The 20,299-nt window shown below is 43.7% G+C and overlaps 1 protein-coding gene across 9 annotated transcripts; it reads left to right on the top strand.

Annotated features, from left to right (window-relative positions):
* The first annotated feature begins 408 nt into the window (after positions 1–408).
* LOC142891099 (uncharacterized) lies at positions 409–19,028 on the top strand. Of its 9 annotated transcripts, none has more exons than XM_076030431.1 (10): positions 409–913; positions 3,544–3,705; positions 4,300–4,473; positions 8,732–8,905; positions 12,970–13,143; positions 14,689–14,862; positions 16,060–16,233; positions 16,579–16,752; positions 17,600–17,773; positions 18,159–19,028. In XM_076030431.1, exons 1-10 carry the CDS (start codon positions 462–464, stop codon positions 18,169–18,171), a joined length of 1,845 nt encoding a protein of 614 aa, XP_075886546.1. In that variant the 5' UTR covers positions 409–461; the 3' UTR covers positions 18,172–19,028. The 9 variants fall into 9 exon arrangements, with proteins under 9 accessions (XP_075886546.1, XP_075886545.1, XP_075886549.1 ...); XM_076030430.1 differs by lacking the exon at positions 18,159–19,028 and adding an exon at positions 18,064–18,145; XM_076030434.1 differs by lacking the exons at positions 4,300–4,473; positions 18,159–19,028 and adding an exon at positions 18,064–18,145.
* Positions 19,029–20,299: the final 1,271 nt, after the last annotated feature.

The following is a 20,299-nucleotide window of genomic DNA, read 5'->3' as shown; positions in this document are numbered from 1 at the left end:
AGACCCTGACTGACATGTACTCACACTTCCTGCTGGTCCAGACCAAGAGGAAGCAGAACAAGTATGGAGGAGGTCCACAGGAGCTGACAGAGGCTGACAGGGAGCTTCTTCTGAAGCTGGGCCAGCTGGCATTTGAACATCTGGAGAGTGGAAACATCATGTTCTACAGTGAAGACCTGGAGAAGTGTGGTCTCAGTGTGACTGACACCACTGTGTACTCAGGAGTTTGTACAGAGATCTTCAGAAGAGAGAGTTTGATCTTCCACAAAACCGTCTACTGCTTCGTTCATCTGAGCGTCCAGGAGTTTCTGGCTGCAGTCTTCATCTTCCACTGTCACACCAAGACAAAGGGTCTGGAGGGTTTACTGAAAAATTTTAAATCAGTCCCTGTATTACCTACCTACCCTAAGATAAAAGAATTTGATCTCCCTCACCAATCCCTGGATGAGTTCCTGAAGAGGATGATGGAAAAATCCCTGCAGAGTCCAAACGGTCACCTGGACTTGTTTGTTCGCTTTCTCCATGGACTCAGTCTGGAATCCAACCAGAGACTCTTAGGAGGCCTGCAGGGTCTCACTGACAACCATCCAGGAACCATAGAGAAGGTCATCAACAACCTGAAGGAGATGAACACTGGTGATGTTTCTCCTGACAGAAGCATCAACATCTTCCACTGTCTGCTGGAGGTGAAGGATCAGTCAGTGCATCAGGAGGTCCAAGAGTTCCTGCAGTCAGAGAACAGATCAAAGAAGGAACTCTCAGCCATCCAGTGTTCAGCTCTGGCCTACATGCTGCAGATGTCAGAGGAGGTTCTGGAGGAGTTGGACCTCAGCAAGTACAAGACAACCGTGGAGGGAAGATTGAGACTGATTCCAGCTGTGAGGAACTGCAGAAAGGCTGTGATACGTTTCGGGTATGTAAACACTGTCTGTGTGTTTGTGTGTGTGTGTGTGTGTGTGTGTGTGTGTGTGTGTGTGCTCTTGGTGTTAGCCACCCTGCTATATCAGCGGCTCCTCCAGTCACAGGGTGGATCAACATCAGCAGGTCCACTTGTGGCTGCAGGTCTCCAAGAAAACAATGAGGGAAACACTGAGTGGTGACTTTTAGCAGCAGGCTGTCAACACAGGGCTAACTCAGCTGCTTTGTGTTGGATGGTGAGTGGAGTAAAGCTGCTCCACTGGAGTCCAGGATGGAGATGAAGATGTGACAGTGGCAGAATGAGGAGCTTTGATCAGTGTGAAGGATTCATGCAGACAGTCAATCAACACAATCAACACATTGAACACACAAACACATCACATCCTTCCTTTATTTTGATGATGGTGATTATGATGAAGATGATAATGATGATGATGATGATGGTGGTGGTGTTGAGGGTGATGATGATGATGATGATGATGATGATGATGATGATGATGATGATGATGATGATGATGAACTGCATGATCAAACACCACAGTAAAACTGACTTTCCTCCATGTTTTTTTTTTTTAAAAAAAAAGAGAATTTACTTCTTGAAAATGCAGCGCAAATTGCTAATGAGTGCAATGATTTTTTGTTCATGTGGGCCCTAATTTAGCAAGGACATTTAGAAATGTAGACAACAAGTATGATTTTGCTTTCAATAGTCATAATTCAACATTCCTGGGTGGGATTTGTGAGAGCGATGTACTAGAAGTGGTTTTAAAGTTGAAGAATCAAAAATTTTTCCATGATAATAATATAGATATGTCTCCAATAAAGGAAGTCATAGATTGTGTCATCAAACCATTGTCCTATATGTGGAATTGATGGTTTCAAAGAGGGATTTTTCCTGATCAGATGAAAATGGCTGAATTGGTTCCAATCTACAACAATGGTGATAAACACATCATATCAAATGATAGACCTGTGTCATAGCTTCCTCACTTCCCAAAATACTAGAAAAGTTGTTTGTCAATAGACTGCATGATTATATGGAGCAGTATGAGTGATGAAGTGACCATCAATATGAGTTTAGCAGTAACCCATCAACAGCTTTAGCAGTGATGGAATGAGTAGAAAATAGAGTTCCGGCTATAGACACCAAACAATATGCTGTAGGTGTCTTTGTGGATTTATGGAAAGCATTTGACACAATGAATCATTCTCTGCTTCTGCAGAAATTGGAGCCTTATGGAATTCGAGGTGTTCCGCTACACCGGATAAGAAGTTATTTCAATAACAGGTTGAACAATACTGTGTCACCATTTAGAAAAGTCACCTGTGGGCTTCCACAGGCTTCCATTATGGGTATGCTGGTATTTGGGAAAATTATTAGTATTAGTTTTAAATGGAATTGAAATTGAAAGAGTACATGAAACTACATTTTGGGAGTCATTGTGGATCATACATTTAGCTGGAAGCCACATATAGAATATATTCACCAGAAATGATCTCAATCAATGAGTATTATGTATAAAATGAGGGACCTGTTGAAGAAGAAATGTCTTTGAATATTGTAGTTCTCACTTATAATGCCATGTACTGTATGTCATATTGTGTTGAGGTTTGGAGAAATACTTGCAACATATATTGACCCTGTAATTAAACTACAGAAAAGAGTTGTCAGAATAATAAATAAAGTTCCCTAAAGCACAAATCAATGATTGATAGAGTCAAAGATCTTCCAATTCATAGATATAGTGGGCTTGAAAACATTAGAAATACTATTTCCAGGAAAGAATGAAAATCTTGCTCAGTATTCTAAGTTTTTTAAAGTGAGAGAAAATCAATCCATGTTCAGAGGGTTGAGTGTCTTTGAATAATGGAAGGTGAGAAAAATTGTTAAATATAGATGTCTTTCTTTTTTGGGAGTTCCATTTTGGAATGGGATCAGTGACCATTTGAAAATGTGTGCTTCTTTGTTGAGTTGAAAAAATCTTGAAGGGCAAAATACTTGATGATGATGAGGATAAATGATTTAATTGTGAGTCAATGATGAAGAAAAATGTCAAGCATATTTTGTTGAGTTGCGTTTCTCTTTTTTTCCTTTTTGATTTTGTCTGACTAATTATTCCAGCTAATCTTATGGACTGTATAGGAGAGGCAAGAATCAGCTTGGGCTTCAGCATGCTGCTTTTTCCTTCACACAGTTGTTATGTTTTTGTTGTTGTGAGTCTTTATAATGTGCACATTTGTTTTGGAAGCTTCTTTTTCATTGTTGTCAGTTGATTGCACAAGATTGATTGAATTTACACTGTCAACCAAAATCAACTCTTCAATCATTCATGATGATGATGATGGTGATGGTGATGATGATGATGATGGTGGTAAAGATGATGATGATGATGATGATGATGATGAAGATGATGGTGATGGTGATGATGATAATGATAATGGTGATGATGAAGGTGAAGGTGATAATGATAATGATAATGGTGATGATGAAGGTGAAGGTGATAATGATGGTGGTGGTGATGATGGTGGTGATGAAGATGATGATGATGGTGGTGATGATAATGATGATGGTGATGATGATGATGATGGAAGCAGCAACTTCTCACTCTGCTCTCCTTCATTCAGTGAACTCCCAGAGCTTCAGTGTGCAGTGGTGTCTTCAGCTCTGCAGTCCAGCCCCTCCCACCTCACACTGCTGGACCTGAGTGACACCACCCTGAAGGATCCTGGAGTGAAGCTGCTCTGTGCTGCACTGCAGAGTCCAAACTGCAGACTGGAAGTTCTCAGGTCAGTTCCTGCTTTCTACTGGTGGACAGTGTGTGTCAGCAGATGACAACTGGTGTGTAACGCTGCTCAGTGTGAAGACTTTGAAGCAGATATTAAAGACTCATCTAGACAAAGTGGATGTTGTTGATATTTTCATATCAACAATCTGCAGCCAGAAAAGACTTTGGATGGTGGAAGAAAGTGTGGAAAATGTCTCCAGTCACTTTGGAGCTCAATGGAAGTTGTTGATTGGTGATGAAGGTCACACGACTGAGCAGAAGATCCTGTGAAGAAATATTAGAGGCAGATTAATAGTGCAGCAGTATTTCTTCATCTTGTCCTTTGAATGTGTTTGACTTGTAACGACACTCTGATGACTGAAAACAGCCACAAGAATACAAAGGACTCACTGATTATTCTTCACTGCTGATTGGCTGCACACTGACTGACACACTGCTGTTGTTATTGTGTTGACAACACACTCGCACAATGACTCGTTTGAGGGAATGACTCAGTGATCCCAACAGCTGCACATCTGGATCATCATCAGGGAGAAATGACTCTTAATATGACATTTACACCATGGAAGAAATCAAATATTTGTTCTTTATTCAGGTTGAGCGACTGCTGGTTGTCAGAGCTCAGCTGTGATTGGCTGCTCTCAGCTCTGAAGTCCAACCCCTCCCACCTCAGACTCCTGGAACTGAGTGGGAACCAGCTGCAGGATTCATCAGCGAAGGTGCTGAGTGGTTTTCTGCAGAGTCCAGACTGTAAACTGGAGACTCTGAGGTCAGTACTGGTTTGGAACCAGTGGATGATGGTTTCAGCACCAAACACAGTTCATCACACATGTTGAATAAACATTGAACTGAAGGTTGATTCATATCAAAATGACATCTAGAAATATGAAAACTTCATTCTGTTCATTGTTGTGTAATAATAATTACTGGAAGCAATAAAGGTTCTGCTACGATGAGGTCGCTGCCACTGTACAGGCTTTATTCACATTCAGTCAGCTTTCTTATTTTTAACGTGTCGCCCTGAGCTCTAGTCCCTTTGACCTCCCCAGTCCCGCTCTCTCTAAACATATCCATGTCACCAGGCTATACCATCATTACACATAGGGGTGTGTACCGGCTAAACCATTACTGTATGTGAGGATACACCACATCTCCCCTTATAAGAGAAAAACAATGAACTCTTTGGTTGTTTTTTTTCTTTTTTCTTTCACGAACCAGCATCCAGGAATTATGAACCTGAAATCAAATATTCTTCTGTTAAGCTTTAGCTCTAAATAACCAATCCTGGTCAACAAGCATCAATAACCATTTCTGCTATGTTCCCCAATATTCCTGTAAACCTCAATAAGCAATCAAATACAAAAATCAAAATATCAGTGAAATGCAATAGCGCAAACAGAAGGCATCCAAACTTCAATTGTCAACACAGTTTACAATTGTTTCTTTTCTCTCTCTCTCTCTCTCTCTCTCTCTCTCTCTCTCTCTCTCTCCTTTTCTTTTCTTTTTTTTTTTTTAAAAAACCCCACAGTTGCAATCAACAAAACATCACAAGTCCAGTCTCTTGGGTTTCACAATTGGCCTCCCAGACCTCGTTCTGGGGACACTAGGTTGCGGACTAGCCCAAGGTTCCGGGGCCTCTTGGGGTGACATAGGAGTGGGAACAGCAGCTTGTACTGGAGAATTCTCCAGTGGAGTGCCATTGTCCTCAGATCCAACCATAGGAATAAGGTGGTGACGGTTCCTGCGTACAGTTCCGTGAGGCACATCGACCATGTAGGACCGAGGTGTTGCCTGCGTGCCAGAATCCGTCACCCACACCTCTTGTCCAGGTGCGAGTTTGCTGAGAACATGCGCCGATGTTGCCTTTCAAAGCGTCCCCTTTCCTCCAGTCTCATCTCCTTTTCCTTAGCACTGACAGCGGTGCTGGGCAGGAGAGACGGTTTCAGCAGTGATGGGAATGTCGGGATAGTGGTCCTGAGTCGACAACGAGTGGAGTTGTCCGGTATGTCAGCAAGGCAAGATAAGGATCCTCAGCTTTTTTGAGGAGATTTTTAACAGTCTGTACTGCACGCTCAGCCTCCCCGTTGCTTTGTGGGAATTTCGGGCTACTGGTGATATGTTGGAATCCATAGTTTGCGGCGAAGGTCGATAAACTACGTGCAGCAAACTGTGGTCTGACACGAGGACCTCAGGGATCCCGTGATGGGCAAACATAGACTTAAGATGGGCAGTGATGTCGGCAGACTTTGTGAGGGAAAGGTTTGCCACTTGCAGGTACCTGGAGTAACAATCAACTACTAGCAAGTACACTTTCCCTTTCAAGGTGAATAAGTCCGCCCCCAGCTTCTGCCAGGGTTGCTCCAGAAGGTCTGTGGGCATGTGTGGTTCGGTGTGGTTGGTGCGTTCCTTAATGCACGTTCTACAGTTCTGAACCAGTTCATTGAGTTGCTGGCCCAGGCCAGGCCACCACACACTTTGTCTAGCGCGCTCGCGGCACTTCACCACTCCCTGGTGACCCTCATGTATCTTAGCTAGAATGTCGTTCCTCATGGCTGATGGGATGACTAGTCGCGTCCCCTTTAGCAGGAGACCATCATGGACAGTGAGAAAGGCATGTTCAGCCCAATACAGCCTAAGGAGACCGGTACAGGAGTTGCTCTCCGGCCAACCATCTCGGCACATTTTCATGACAGCAGAACAAACGCTGTCAGCCCTGAGGTTCTCCCTCAGAGTGTCCATGTATGTGGTGCTAACTGGAAGATTATCCATGATGGAGTCCACATAGATATTTGTGCTCTCCATTAGCTCGTTGTCCGCATGTGTTGCTTCGGCACGCAACGGCGCACGTGACAGAGTGTCGGCGGTTAACAGGTTCTTTCCTGCAACATTAGACATCGTGTACGAGTATCCCATGAGCCTCATGCGGAAACGTTGTATGCGTGGGGTCAAGGTGTCCAAGGCTTGGGCTCCCAGGAGGCTCAACAGAGGCTTGTGATCAGTCTCCAACTCAAAATGCTGTCCAATGAGAAAGTCTGTGAACCGTTCACATGCCCACGTGAGAGCAAGGGCCTCCTTTTCAACCTTTGCGTATCTCTGTTCGACGCTCGAGAGTGAACGTAAAGCATAGGCTACAGGCCTCCATACATCACTCCACATTTGCAGAAGCACGGCTCCCAAACCAAAAGAAGACGCATCCGCTGACACTTTTATCTTCTTGTTTGGGTCGTACAACGTACGACGGTGTAGACGAGAGCTCCTCTATCAGTCCCTTAAAGGCTCTGACCTGGTCAACTCCCCAGACCCAGTGATTTTTCTTTGAGAGTAGGTCTCCGAGGGGTTTATCTTTTTCTGCTAGCTGTGGCACAAATTTTCCTAGCTGGTTTACCATGCCTAGGAAGCTGCGTAGCTAACAGACATTGGTCGGCTCAGCCATCTCTCTGACTGCTGACGTTTGGGCTGGGTCAGACTTCACTCCTTTGTCCGAGATAATGTGGCCAAGGAACTTCACTTCCCGCTTTGAAATTTCAAATTTCTCGACATTGAGTGTCATGCCAGTGCTCTCCATCTTTTTCAGAACAGCGTGAAGACGAGAGTCATGTTCTTCTTGCGTGGACCCCCATACCAGAAGGTCGTCCATATGGCACACGACTCCTTCCAGGCCTACTGTGACCTGTGTGACCATTCTGTTCTGGAAATGTTCAGGAACAGAGGCTATCCCGAACAGCAATCGGTTGAAGTAGAACCTCCCGAATGGCGTAATGAAGGTAGTCAGCTTTGCGGACTCCTCGGCCAATGGAATTTGCCAGAACCCCATATTGGCATCGAGCTTACTAAAGATCATTGCTCCAGCCAGTGAGCCCAGGGTCTGTTCAACTGATGGGAGGATGTATTTTTCTCTGCACACTGACTCATTTAACTTTGTGAGGTCAACACATATACATGGATCAGCGGTCTTTTTAGGCACCACCACCATGCCTGAGCACCAATCCGTGGGCTCCTCCACTCTACTGATGACCCCGATCTTCACCATGCGCTCTAGCTCTTTTTTGACTTTGGGAAATTAAAAGAAATTAAAGGAAGAGGAATCCGTCATGGAGACTTAAGCGAGTATGGCACTGCATCTAGCTTTAATTTGATGGTGTACAGCAGCTCTATCCTAGACCGGTGCACAGCTTTGGATAGCTGTCTCTCAGGGTTTGCATGCTAATGCTGTCCAAACGAGCCACGAAGCCCAACTTTACACTGGCTGACCTCCCCAGTATGGCTGTGTGTAGGCTCCAAATCACAAACACTTCCTCTACTGTACTTTTCTCTCCCCTCTGCAACCTAATATCTGTGGCCCCAAAGATTTCTAGTGGGGAACCACTCGGACCCAGCAGGAGTTTAGTCGCTCTTTGTAGGGAGGGTTTGCCTTTGCCATGCACTGTGTTAAACACATAGTCGGGAATAACGGTCACATCTGCGCCAGTGTCAATTTTAAATTGGACTTTTTTGTTTTTCAGTAGCAAATTAACAGTCCACGGGTCTTCTTTGTCTGCTGACACTGACCCTAGGAATAGGCTGCTGTCCTCAGGGTCTTCCTGGACCACATTTACTGAATACTAATTACTGGAAGCAATAAAGGTTCTGCTACGATGAGGTCGTTGTCACTGCACAAGGCTTTATTAACATTCAGTCAACTTTCTTATTTTTAACGTGTCGCCCTGAGCTCTAGTCCCTTTGACCTTACCACTCCCGCTCTCTCTAAACATATCTGTGTCACCGGGCTATACCATCATTACACGATAGGGGTGTGTACCGGCTAGTTTACCACATTCATGTTTCAAATTGAAAACAGGTCAACAGTGGTCATGTGACCAAACATCATTTCAACACACATTAGTGTTGGATTGAAGATTTAATTTCAAGGTGACATTTTCTGTCGTGTGAGATTCTGAAGTCGACATTTCAGTTTGATTTTCAGAGTGATGACACCCTGGAAAAACTCTCCATCATTATAAACTCTCCATCATTTATTCTCTATTCAGGTTGTGGAGCTGCAGTTTGTCAAAACTCAGCTGTGATTGGCTGCTCGCAGCTCTGAAGTCCAACCCCTCTCACCTCAGACACCTGGACCTGAGTAGGAACCAGCTGCAGGATTCAGGAGTGAAGGTGCTGAGTGGTTTTCTGCAGAGTCCAGACTGTAAACTGGAGACTCTGAGGTCAGTTCACCCTCTTCACTCTACAACTTCTATCACTCTTGCTATTGTTGTCATGATTTTCACTTCACTGCTGTTGGAAATTCAATTTGCAGTCACTGGTTTGTGTTTGAAATGAGTGAAACTGGGTCTAAAGCGGTGTTTCTCAAAGTGGGTGGGACGCAGAGTCACGTCCTGCCAGGAGATAGATGTAGATGTAGCTCAGAAAAACGCTGCTCAGGTTCATAGGATGGACAAATATTTGACAGGGACGGAGAGAAGAATTCAGGAGTCCGACGGTGGCCAGTGTTCACTGTTGTTGGCCACTTTTGGCTGTAGAATCGTTCAGCGAGTCGATGGTGTCGTTCACGCCAGACTTGAAGCGCCGCTCACCTCCGCGGGCGGCCTGCGCCGCACAGCGATCGTTTCGGCGTCTGGTCTATTTTCTATTTCATGCGCGAGCCGCGAGCGAAAAAGCCAGAGGACAGTGAAGAGTTGTTGAGTGCTTGTAGAATGTAAGCAAACACCTTTACGTCAGTCCGTGATCTACGCCATGACTGGCGCGATATTATGACTGAGCTCACGCAACACTCAATGTCACCCCGTGTGGCAGGTAGAAAATGCGATGTTGTCGCATGACTGATGTTGTTGATGTGGTCAATTTCATCAAAACAAGAGCCCTGAAAGCGCGGCTATGCTCTGCACTTTGTGAGGAGATGGGAGCACAACACAAAGCTGTGTTGTTTCACAGCGAAGCCAGGTGGTTGTCCGGAGGAAAAGTGCTGCCATTGGACAGAGGGCTGTGGGATATGGGCTGAAATATGTGCCACCAGAAACTGAATTTGAATAATTTAGATTTGAATTTGAATAGCTAAATGCGAATAATTGAATTCAAATTTTGAATTTGAATCACATCATTTGAAATTGTATTGTTAAATTTGAATCATTGCATTGAAAAACTGTATTTGAATAGTAAAATTTGAAATTCAATAAAAAATTTATTGTCACTGAAAATCCAACTGTCTAGACATCTTCACATTCAGTTCTCACAATTCAAGTTCAGTTATCAAAATTCAAATTCACTTCTCAAAATTCAGTTTCAATTTACTGTGACAGACATCCGGGTGCTTGGAGGATGAAGGGGAAGAGCAATCGAGCTCAGACAGGACTCCTCTTAGGCCAATCAGCACTTACTTTTGTACACATACATTGATGGACCGGCGTTCCGGTTTAACTCGCTATTATGTTAACTGGCTACCTTTGTTGACTCGCATCTGTGGTCCAAGTGAACACATTCCATGTTTTTTTTTTTTAACATTTCCTTGTCTGTCTGGTCAGAACGGTGTGAACGAACAGAGTTGGAAGTAGTTGTAATGAATGTTTTTCATGTATGTGGCGATATTGGTAGGTGACAGATATATGACTGACAGGTGCATATGGGCATGGCTTGCCTGCTGCCAGCGCTGCAAAGCAGCTTCTCCATATAGCAATGGGAAGACGTGCTTAAAAGTGAACTTCGGCAAGTCACACAAAGTGTTTTACGGGGATTTGGGGTCTAAGAGTTACGTCTCTGTTCAGAAGGTAAAATGGGCGATGTTAAGTTGTGAATTGCCCCATAAAACAACATAACACAGGGTAGTACTAGTACTAGTACTAGTGACGTAGTCCTGGACTCTTCTTAATCACTGCTGCTGAGTTGGAGTTTGAACGTGGCGGTCGGTGGAGTAGTGGCTAAAATGCTGAATTTATTAGTTTTCTTCATTGCGACGCGGGTTCAAGCCCCGCCTTTGTTGGGTCCTCAGCTTTGTTTGTTTGGTTTTTTTTTAATACATGTATTATTGTTATCGTCCGTGTGTTCTTTGCTCTTCTTACGCGTGTGAAGTTTATTATTACTGTGGTTTGGTGATTGGCTTGCCATTAAATGGAACACACATCTTGTTTTTTATTATTATCAGAACAAACGTGGGTACCAGGTACTGACGCTATCGGAATGAGCCTACACAAGGTTCCAAGCACGACTACGTTACGTGACATTTATGGTGATATATGCTACGAAAACGGGACAAGTACGTGAAATACGCGACTTCGAAGAAATAATTTACACACAGCCAGTGGTGAGGGCAACAAGCGAAATCACTTCCTGGTTCTAACATCTGCTGTAGCTATGACAACGACAGATGCGAGTAAACAAAGGTAGCCAGTTAACATAGTAGCGAGTAGAACGTTCAAAAAAACATAGAATGTGTTCACTTGGACCACAAGGAGAAATCGTTAATAATCGTTAGTAGTAGCGAGTTGAACCGGAACACCAGTCCATCAATGTAAGTGTACAAAAGTAAGTGCTGATTGGCCGAAGAGACGTAACTCTTAGGCAGCGCACCGACCCCAAATCCCCGTAAAACACTTTGTGTGACTTGCCGAAGTTCACTTTTAAGCACGTCTTCCCATTGCTATATGGTGAGGCTGCTTCGCACCGCTGACAGCAGGCGAGCCATGCCCATATGCACCTGTCAGTCACCTACCAATACATGAAAAACATTCATTACAACTCTTTCCAACTCTGTTCGTTCACACCGTTCCAACCAGACAGACAAGGAAACGTTAAAAAAACAAAACAAAACAAAACAACAACATGGAATGTGTTCACTTGGACCACAGATGCGAGTAAACAAAGGTAGCCAGTTAACATAGTAGCGAGTAGAAGCGGAACGCCGGCCCATCAACGTATGTGTACAAAAGTAAGTGCTGATTGGCCGAAGAGGAGTCCTGTGTATCTGAGCTCCATTTCTCTTCCCCTTCATCCTCAAGCACCCGGATGTCTGTCACAGTAAATTGAAACTGAATTTTGAGAAGTGAATTTGAATTTTGATAACTGAACTTGAATTGTGAGAACTGAATGTGAAGATGTCGACATAGTTGGATTTTCAGTGACAATAAATTTTTTATTGAATTTCAATTTCAAATTTTACTATACAAATACAGTTTTTCAATGCAATGATTCAAATTTAACAATACAATTTCAAATTATGTGATTCAAATTCAAAATTTGAATTCAATTATTCGCGTTTAGCTATTCAAATTCAAATATAAATGATTCAAATTCAGTTTCTGGTGGCACATATTTCAGCCCATAGTGGGAATTCTGCTTCCTTTCGCCACATCCCATCCCTGTGAAATAGGCTTTTCAGCTGTTGCAATACTGAAGGCTAGGTACAGAGCTAAGCTCCACATTGAGCCTGATCTGCGAGTGGCAGTATCAAGCCTGCAAGCCCACTGTGAGATGTTGTGCAAAGCAAAACAGGCCCATTGCAGCCACTAATACAGTAACTCTCACACACTCTCACTACTCTTGCCAAATACCTGCATTTCTTCTTTTATCTACATATTCAACTCCATTGTTTTTGTATTAGTGAAGTGAATGAATGGTTATTTGCACAACAGAATAACTTGATAGAAAACAGAGGGAATGTTGATGATAAAAAGTTCATTTTCTTTATTGGATGTTACAACAGTGATTTGCCAAAAAAGATATTTGCACAGCAGAAAAGTGAAAGTATTCTTGTTTAAAAAGTAATGCTCTGGATTTGATGCCACAAAGAGTGATTTGCTAAAGTGGCTTATTTGAACAACATAAATGATTTCAGAAATGAAGAGAAAAGTGAATTGAATGTGAAATGAATGTTCATGACAAAAAAAAATAATGTTGGTTTTGATATCACAAAAAGTGTTGTGCCAAAGGTCAAACATTATTTGCACAGCAGAAATGCGTAAAGCCGGTGAGAGGAATGTTCATCTTTTATGTTGTTTCAGTCAATTTGAAAATATGTAGTCACCCTTTTGTCTGGGTGGGGGGGCCTGAAAAATGTCCTTCCTCCAAGGTGGGGCGCTACAGAGAAAGGTGAGAACCACTGGTCTAAAGGCACAGTGTGTAAAATCATGCCATCTAGTGGTCAGATTTCATTTTGCATCGCTCATTCACTCCCTCCCTCTCTTTTTCTGTAGTTGCAGATTCTGAAGTCGACGTTTCACTTTGATTTTCAGAGTGATGACACCCTGGAAAAACTCGCCATCATTTATTCTCTATTCAGGTTGGAGGACTGCAAGTTGTCAGAGCTCAGCTGTGATTGGCTGCTCTCAGCTCTGAAGTCCAACCCCTCCCACCTCAGACTCCTGGACCTGAGTGGGAACCAGCTGAAGGGTTCAGGAGTGGAGGTGCTGAGTGGTTTTCTGCAGAGTCCAGACTGTAAACTGGAGGTTCTGAGGTCAGTACTGGTTTGGAACCAGTGGATGATGGTTTCAGCACCAAACACAGTTCATCACACATGTTGAATAAACATTGTAACCAACTTTATAGTTTAAGTGTATTACAGTTAATAAAACTTGGACCAGATCGTTTAGAGGTCACCAGATTCGTAAGGAGCCATTACAATGAGCTACAATAAGGAGACAGACACAAAGATAGCAGTTGGAGTAGCCACTCATATAATTTGTGATTTCACCTTATAAATTGAAACATACAAAATATAAATACCCAACTTGTAAGAAAATAATAAAGGAAAAAAATAGTGTGCACACTAGAAGGAGAATTTGTTCATGGGGCCCCTGGAATAAAATTAGCTTATAAATTGTAACAGAGTTACCTGCGCTCAGGAACCCTTACCGTATCTGTGTGTGCGTGTGTGCGTGCGTGCGTGTGTGTGTGTGTGTGTGTGTGTGTGTATGGGCGGGTGGGTGTACGTGAAGATCGTTGAGATGCTGGACTGGCTTCAAGGTAGGCTCGCCATCTTTCAACAACAGGAATTGTTGTCCCAATCTTCAGTCTGTTCCGGGCTCTCACAAAAACCTGACCTACAAACAAGGTCACACAATCTTTACTAAACACCCTTTGCTTTCAGATGCATCATAAAAAGAAAGTCAAAAGTCAAAGAATAATTAGCATTACACCTGAACTCATTCATTCAAAATCGGTTGTACAACATTAGACGCTCAATCATCATAGCTTCATGCAACATGGTGCACAGAGAACTGTATGGAGTTAACATAGATGTTCAAAAACGTGCTTATAGTCTCTTGCACTATAGGCCTATTCGTGCGAGAGAAATGCGCTAACAATTATCTCCAGTTGAACTCAATTTGGAAAACGGCTCAGTCGGGACGTACTCCGTGACATGCTTCGCTACAAACCATACACATACAACATAAATGAATAAATAAAGTATACAAAATTGAGGAAACCACGCTGCCGTTCACTCTGATTTGTCTCAGCACCAGCACCAGCACCAGAACCAGCACCAGATGAAACCAACACCAGGGCAGTTAGCAGGCATTACGCTCACCATTGCTCGTCGGATTTGAGACGGAAGACGCGTGCAGCGCTCCGGGTGGAAAGTAGCCGACGTAGCTTAGCTCGACTCTTCCGCCCCACTGAACAGTTGCTCCGCTTTGTTTTCTCCTCCTCCTCGTGTTCGATTGCTACTGTGCTTTCTCCCCTCTCGCTTCGACCAGGAGAGAAAAACCGGAAGAGCAGTGCTGCAGTGCTTCTTATCCGCACCAACAGGCATGACATGAACACCAAAACGATAACCACATTAATTTTACACCTGGTTACAAACAGCTCATCAGTGGTGGTCATGTGACCAAACATCATTTAAACACACATTAGTTTTGGACTGAGGATTTAATTTCAAGGTGACATTTTCTGTAGTTGCAGATTCTGAAGTCGACATTTCCCTTTGATTTTCAGAGTGATGACACCCTGGAAAAACTCTCCATCATTATAAACTCTCTATCATTTATTCTCTATCCAGGTTGAGGAGCTGCAGTTTGTCAGAGCTCAGCTGTGATTGGCTGCTCTCAGCTCTGAAGTCCAACCCCTCCCACCTCAGACACCTGGACCTGGGTGTGAACCAGCTGCAGGATTCATCAGTGAAGGTGCTGAGTGGTTTTCTGCAGAGTCCAGACTGTAAACTGGAGACTCTGAGGTCAGTTCACCCTCTTCACTCTACAACTTCTATCACTCTTGTTGTTGTTGTCATGATTTTCACTTGACTGGGCCCTGTTGCAGGAAACTAGGATGAGGGATTAAGCCGGGATATCTTGGTTATCCTGGATCAATTGATGTTTGATGTGGTTGCACAACAGTGGGATAGGTGGATGTGAGATATGTTCTGCTAGAAGTTACCATGGAGATTTATTGTGTGGAGTGAGCTGCTCCAGACCAGGCTGAGTTCCAGGATCTATTTCATCCTTGTCTCAGTCAACAGTCACCACCAGTGGAAGGCAGTGCTTCTTCCACTCAACACTGCACATTGTTATCACATTCACCTCCAGCCACTGTCATTATTTCAAGCTTTGGAATCATTTCATTTCAACCATGATAGAGAAATGAGTTGAGATCATGTTGCAATCATTGGGTCATTTCTAACATGACTTCTACTTTGCCATGCATCCTATATAAAAATACACATCCCATAGAACGATGAAGACACATCAAAGAGTAACATGAGGTTGTTGTTGTGACAGTGGACGGTCCTGTCACTATGCCTCCAATTGATCATGCGCCCTGGCTGCTTGGCCAAGGGAAGATCCCTTTGGCTGAATGCTTGGTGCGCATGACTATGACCTGGGAGTCTGGGCTTCCAAGCCCGCCCAGGCCGTCTGCGCCGGCCCACATTGTATTGAGCTTTGAAAGTTAGAGAGTCTGAATCCCCGTCCCAGGCGCAAATCCTCATGAAGGCTTATGAGGAGGTCAAAGACGGCCAATCCGTCAATCCCAGCTCCATAACGGGGGTCTATGGAAGGAAGCCGCGTGCATGGCGCACTGATCCAGGATAGCTTTTACCTGGCTTGATGAATCCGTGTCTTCTCATCCTGGATGGCTTTTAGTGCAACCCGTGAAGCCTGAACACACGTGTTGTGGATTGGTTGAACGCTGAAGGCTTAGTGACTCATCTTGGATGACGCAATCCTACTTAGGTGCAAGGGGGCCCAGACAGCAAAATCATCAAGAGCCAGTAATGGACTCCGCAGTGCAGCACTCGTTCGCTCGCCCTCCCTCTCCCATTTTATTCTGTAGTGTCAGATTCTGAAGTCGACATTTCACTTTGATTTTCAGAGTGATGACACCCTGGAAAAACTCTCCATCATTATAAACTCTCCATCATTTAATCTCTATTCAGGTTGGAGAACTGCAGTTTGTCAGAGCTCAGCTGTGATTGGCTGCTCTCAGCTCTGAAGTCCAACCCCTCCCACCTCAGACTCCTGGACCTGAGTTGGAACCAGCTGCAGGATTCATCAGTGAAGGTGCTGAGTGGTTTTCTGCAGAGTCCAGACGGTAAACTGGAGACTCTGAGGTCAGTACTGGTTTGGAACCAGTGGATGATGGTTTCAGCACCAAACACAGTTCATCACACATATTGAATAAACATTGAACTGAAGGTTGATTCATATCAAAATGACATCCAGAAATATGAAAACTTCATTCTGTTCATGTTTGAAATTCAAACAGGTCATCAGTGGTCATGTGACCAAACATCATTCAAACACACATTAGTTTTGGACTGAGGATTTAATTTCAAGGTGACATTTTCTGTAGTGTCAGATTCTGAAGTCGACATTTCACTTTGATTTTCAGAGTGATGACACCCTGGAAAAACTCTCCATCATTATAAACTCTCCATCATTTATTCTCTATTCAGGTTGAGTTGCTGCAGGTTGTCAGAGCTCAGCTGTGATTGGCTGCTCTCAGCTCTGAAGTCCAACCCCTCCCACCTCAGACACCTGGACCTGAGTTGGAACCACCTGAAGGATTCATCAGTGGAGGTGCTGAGTGGTTTTCTGCAGAGTCCAGACTGTAAACTGGAGACTCTGAGGTCAGTACTGGTTTGGAACCAGTGGATGATGGTTTCAGCACCAAACACAGTTCATCTGACATGTTGAATACACATTGAACTGAAGGTTGATTCATATCAAAATGACATCTAGAAATAGGAAAACTTCATTCAGTGTCTAAAGTAAAAAAAACATGTAACCAACTTTATAGTTTAAGTGTATTACAGTTAAAAAAAACTTGGACCAGATCGTTTAGAGGTCACCAGATTCGTAAGGAGCCATTACAATGAGCTACAATAAGGAGACAGACACAAAGATAGCAGTTGGAGTAGCCACTCATATAATTTGTGATTTCACCTTATAAATTGAAACATACAAAACATAAATACCCAGCTTGTAAGAAAATAATAAAGGAAAAAAATAGTGTGCACACTAGAAGGAGAATTTGTTCATGGCGCCCCTGGAATAAAATTAGCTTATAAATTGTAACAGAGTTACCTGCGCTCAGGAACCCTTACCGTATCTGTGTGTGTGTGTGAGTCCAGACGGTAAACTGGAGACTCTGAGGTCAGTACTGGTTCGGAACCAGTGGATGATGGTGTCAGCACCAAACACAGTTCATCACACATGTTGAATAAACATTGAACTGAAGGTTTATTCATATCAAAATGACATCTAGAAATATGAAAACATGTTTGAAGTTAAAAAACAAAACAAAATAAAGGTCGTCAGTGGTCATGTGACCAAACATCATTTCAACACACATTAGTTTTGGACTGAGGATTTAATTTCAAGGCGACAGTTGCAGATTCTGAAGTCGACATTTCACTTTGATGTTCAGAGCGATGACACCCTGGAAAAACTCTCCATCATTTATTCTCTATTCAGGTTGGAGAAGTGCAGTTTGTCAGAGGTCAGCTGTGATTGGCTGCTCTCAGCTCTGAAGTCCAACCCCTCCCACCTCAGAGAGCTGGACCTGAGAGGGAACCAGCTGAAGGAATCATCAGTGAAGCCACTGATGGATCTTGTCCACAGCAGAGACTATCAACTGGAGAGTGTGAGGTCAGTACTGGTTTGGAACCAGTGGATGATGGTTCCAGCACCAAAGCCAGTTGATCCCACAGCAGAGGCCCAGTGTTCCCAGTCACAGTGTGAGAGGAGGATGGTGACGTCCAGCTGCTCCTCATTCATCCAACATCTGCTGCCAAACTGCTTCTTCTCTCAGTCCACCACTCAATTATTGATCAGTTCATCTTCATCAGGCCTCAGTATCAGTCCAACACTCCATGGTCACATGACCTTCATATGTTCCACACTTGACATGTGACTGAGAGTCTGCTTCTTCTCACCAGTCACTCCATCATCTCCATCAACAGTCAACGTCTCTTTGATGATGCGTTCAAGGACCGTGAGTCCTGACTCCTGCTGTCTCTTCTTCTCTCTACAGGTGGTTGTGGTGAGGGAGGATGAGGAGAAGAGTGAAGAGGAGCGCTCCATGTAGTGGTGACTGACAGAACTGCGTGGCACGACCTTTGACCCCAGTGGAGCCTGGTTGCTGGCGGACTGCTTCTCCCTACAAGCTGCTGTGGTTACTGGGAGAGACATCCCAGAAGCCACTGGTGGACCTTGCAGTGCCACATTTGGACTCTTGGATTGTTCTCGGCCTTCCAGTGAAGCACTGCGTGAGCACTGGAGGTGGACCATGACTGACTGCTGTCCTCCTCTCTGGACACCACAATCTCACTTCCCATCTAAAAGTCATGAAAAACCTTTGTGGGTGAGATCCTCTCACCGTCTGACCACTGTTGGGAGTGGAGCCTTCAAACACTCCAATGAGTGGACACTAATCAGAGACTGACCCCGACTGGAAGCAAAGTCACTTTCATGGTGTTGTTCCCCCAGCAGGATTTTCCACAGGCTTCATTCTCATCAGCTGATCTGACCAAGCAACTCCAGGTTGAAGCTTCACGCGAGCTTTATTGTCAATGCTACAGTGTATGGACCATATACAGAGCATTGAGCTCTTGTTACTGGGCGGCCCACGGTGTGAGGAGAGAGCTGCTCTGTGCAAACGGAGCCACAAGCAGTTTGCATTCCAGTGCAGTGATTCCAGCCTCCAGTAGCACCTGAATGACACCTAGCAGCTAGTACGAGCTAACGGAGCTAACAAGAACGTCAGAGTGCTGAATACAACCAAGTAGAGTGGACAATCAGATGTAGTAAAATGATTCACATTCTCTATTTCAGTACAGATACTTGTCTAAAATCAACTCCTTTACTCATAGTGCAGCTTCTGAAGTCAATTGAAGTCAAAACTTTTTGAGGCCATTAATGAAACAAAACATTTGTTGATTCATTTTTGAAAAAAAAAAATCAAAGGTTGTGACAGAATAATCTGGAGTGAACTGACCAGAGGTCAAAAGTCAGAGGGTTCACAAACTACAAAGACCATAATTAATGAGATTATTTTCTTTAATCGAGTCCCACCACTAATAAATATATATTTGTTTCATACATTTTTATTGCACCTTTTTTCTTGACCAACATAATTAAATCTCCACCTGCTTCCGGTTGCATGTTTCAGCAGATTGATGTGCATGTAGATAGAAAAATCTATGTGAGTAGGTTCAGTGTGCTGTGAAGTGTGGCCCTGTTATGGCCATGGGGGCCTTGGCTATTGCCCTGTTGTTGCTGTGTACTGGTTGTGTGTCTCTTTCAGGTGCTGATGACTAACCAGGTGCACCTGGACGGTGCACAGCTTGTTTAGGACCGCCTCCCTCAGCACTGGCTCTCTCACACCTGGCTTCCACCGCAGCAGCTGCTTTGTTTTTCACTTCCCGTCATGCTTTGTTTTGCTGTATTTTAACTGTTTTTATTGCAATTGCTTTTATTTGTTTCACTCTGGAAAGCACCTTGTGCACCATTTGCTTGTTGGAAGGTGCTATATAAATAAAATTTGATTGATTGATTATTTTTGGTGTGGTATGCGACTTTATTGTCATTGCAACACGTAAACGCGTACAACAAAATTGTGCATAAACAGTCCAAATACAATACAACAGTAAAGACAGGACTGCAGGATTGAGCATTTTCAGTGGGGGTGAATGTGTTATTATGTTTAGTTTAGATGTTTGTGCTTCATAATATGTTTAGTTTAGGTGTTTGTTTACAATGATATGATTATTGATATTGAAATGTTGAAATCAATGAAAAGACCTCCACATAAAGAAAGGCATTGTTGCAGGAGTCATGCAAAGAGCTCAAGGAAGGACAAAGGAAGCACATCCCTCATGAACTGGTGACCAGAGGGGGACCAGAGGATGGACAGCAGAAGCAACTGGCTTTGCCACCACCATCAAACACTACAACACATTCATTTCCAGGGTGGGGAACTTATGATCCATCGGAGGCACGGGGGACAGGAACCTGTATTATATATTTTCAAATGTGTAAAAGACCTGTCTGTGACCTGCATTAGTCAAAATTGACTTTGGATCTAATATTTTTGCTGTCCCTAAATCAGCAAAAAAAAAAAAAAAAAAAACACTCTGTTCAGAACAGTCTGTTTCAGGGCCTGTCACTTGTATG

The sequence above is a fragment of the Nelusetta ayraudi genome, unplaced genomic scaffold (assembly GCF_046127955.1).
Source record: "Nelusetta ayraudi isolate G7.1 ecotype Tasmania unplaced genomic scaffold, CSIRO-AGI_Nayr_v1 ptg000028l, whole genome shotgun sequence".
Taxonomy (NCBI): Eukaryota; Metazoa; Chordata; class Actinopteri; order Tetraodontiformes; family Monacanthidae; genus Nelusetta; species Nelusetta ayraudi.
This window is presented reverse-complemented; position numbering and strand designations above follow the sequence as displayed.

Coding starts and splice junctions, on each gene's coding strand:
- LOC142891099 (XM_076030430.1), top strand. CDS start 462: ATGATGGAAAAATCCCTGCAGAGTCCAAACGGTCACCTGGACTTGTTT. Junction 13,144..14,688: donor TGTAAACTGGAGGTTCTGAG/GTCAGTACTGGT, acceptor TTCTCTATCCAG/GTTGAGGAGCTGCAGTTTGT. Junction 16,234..16,578: donor GGTAAACTGGAGACTCTGAG/GTCAGTACTGGT, acceptor TTCTCTATTCAG/GTTGAGTTGCTGCAGGTTGT.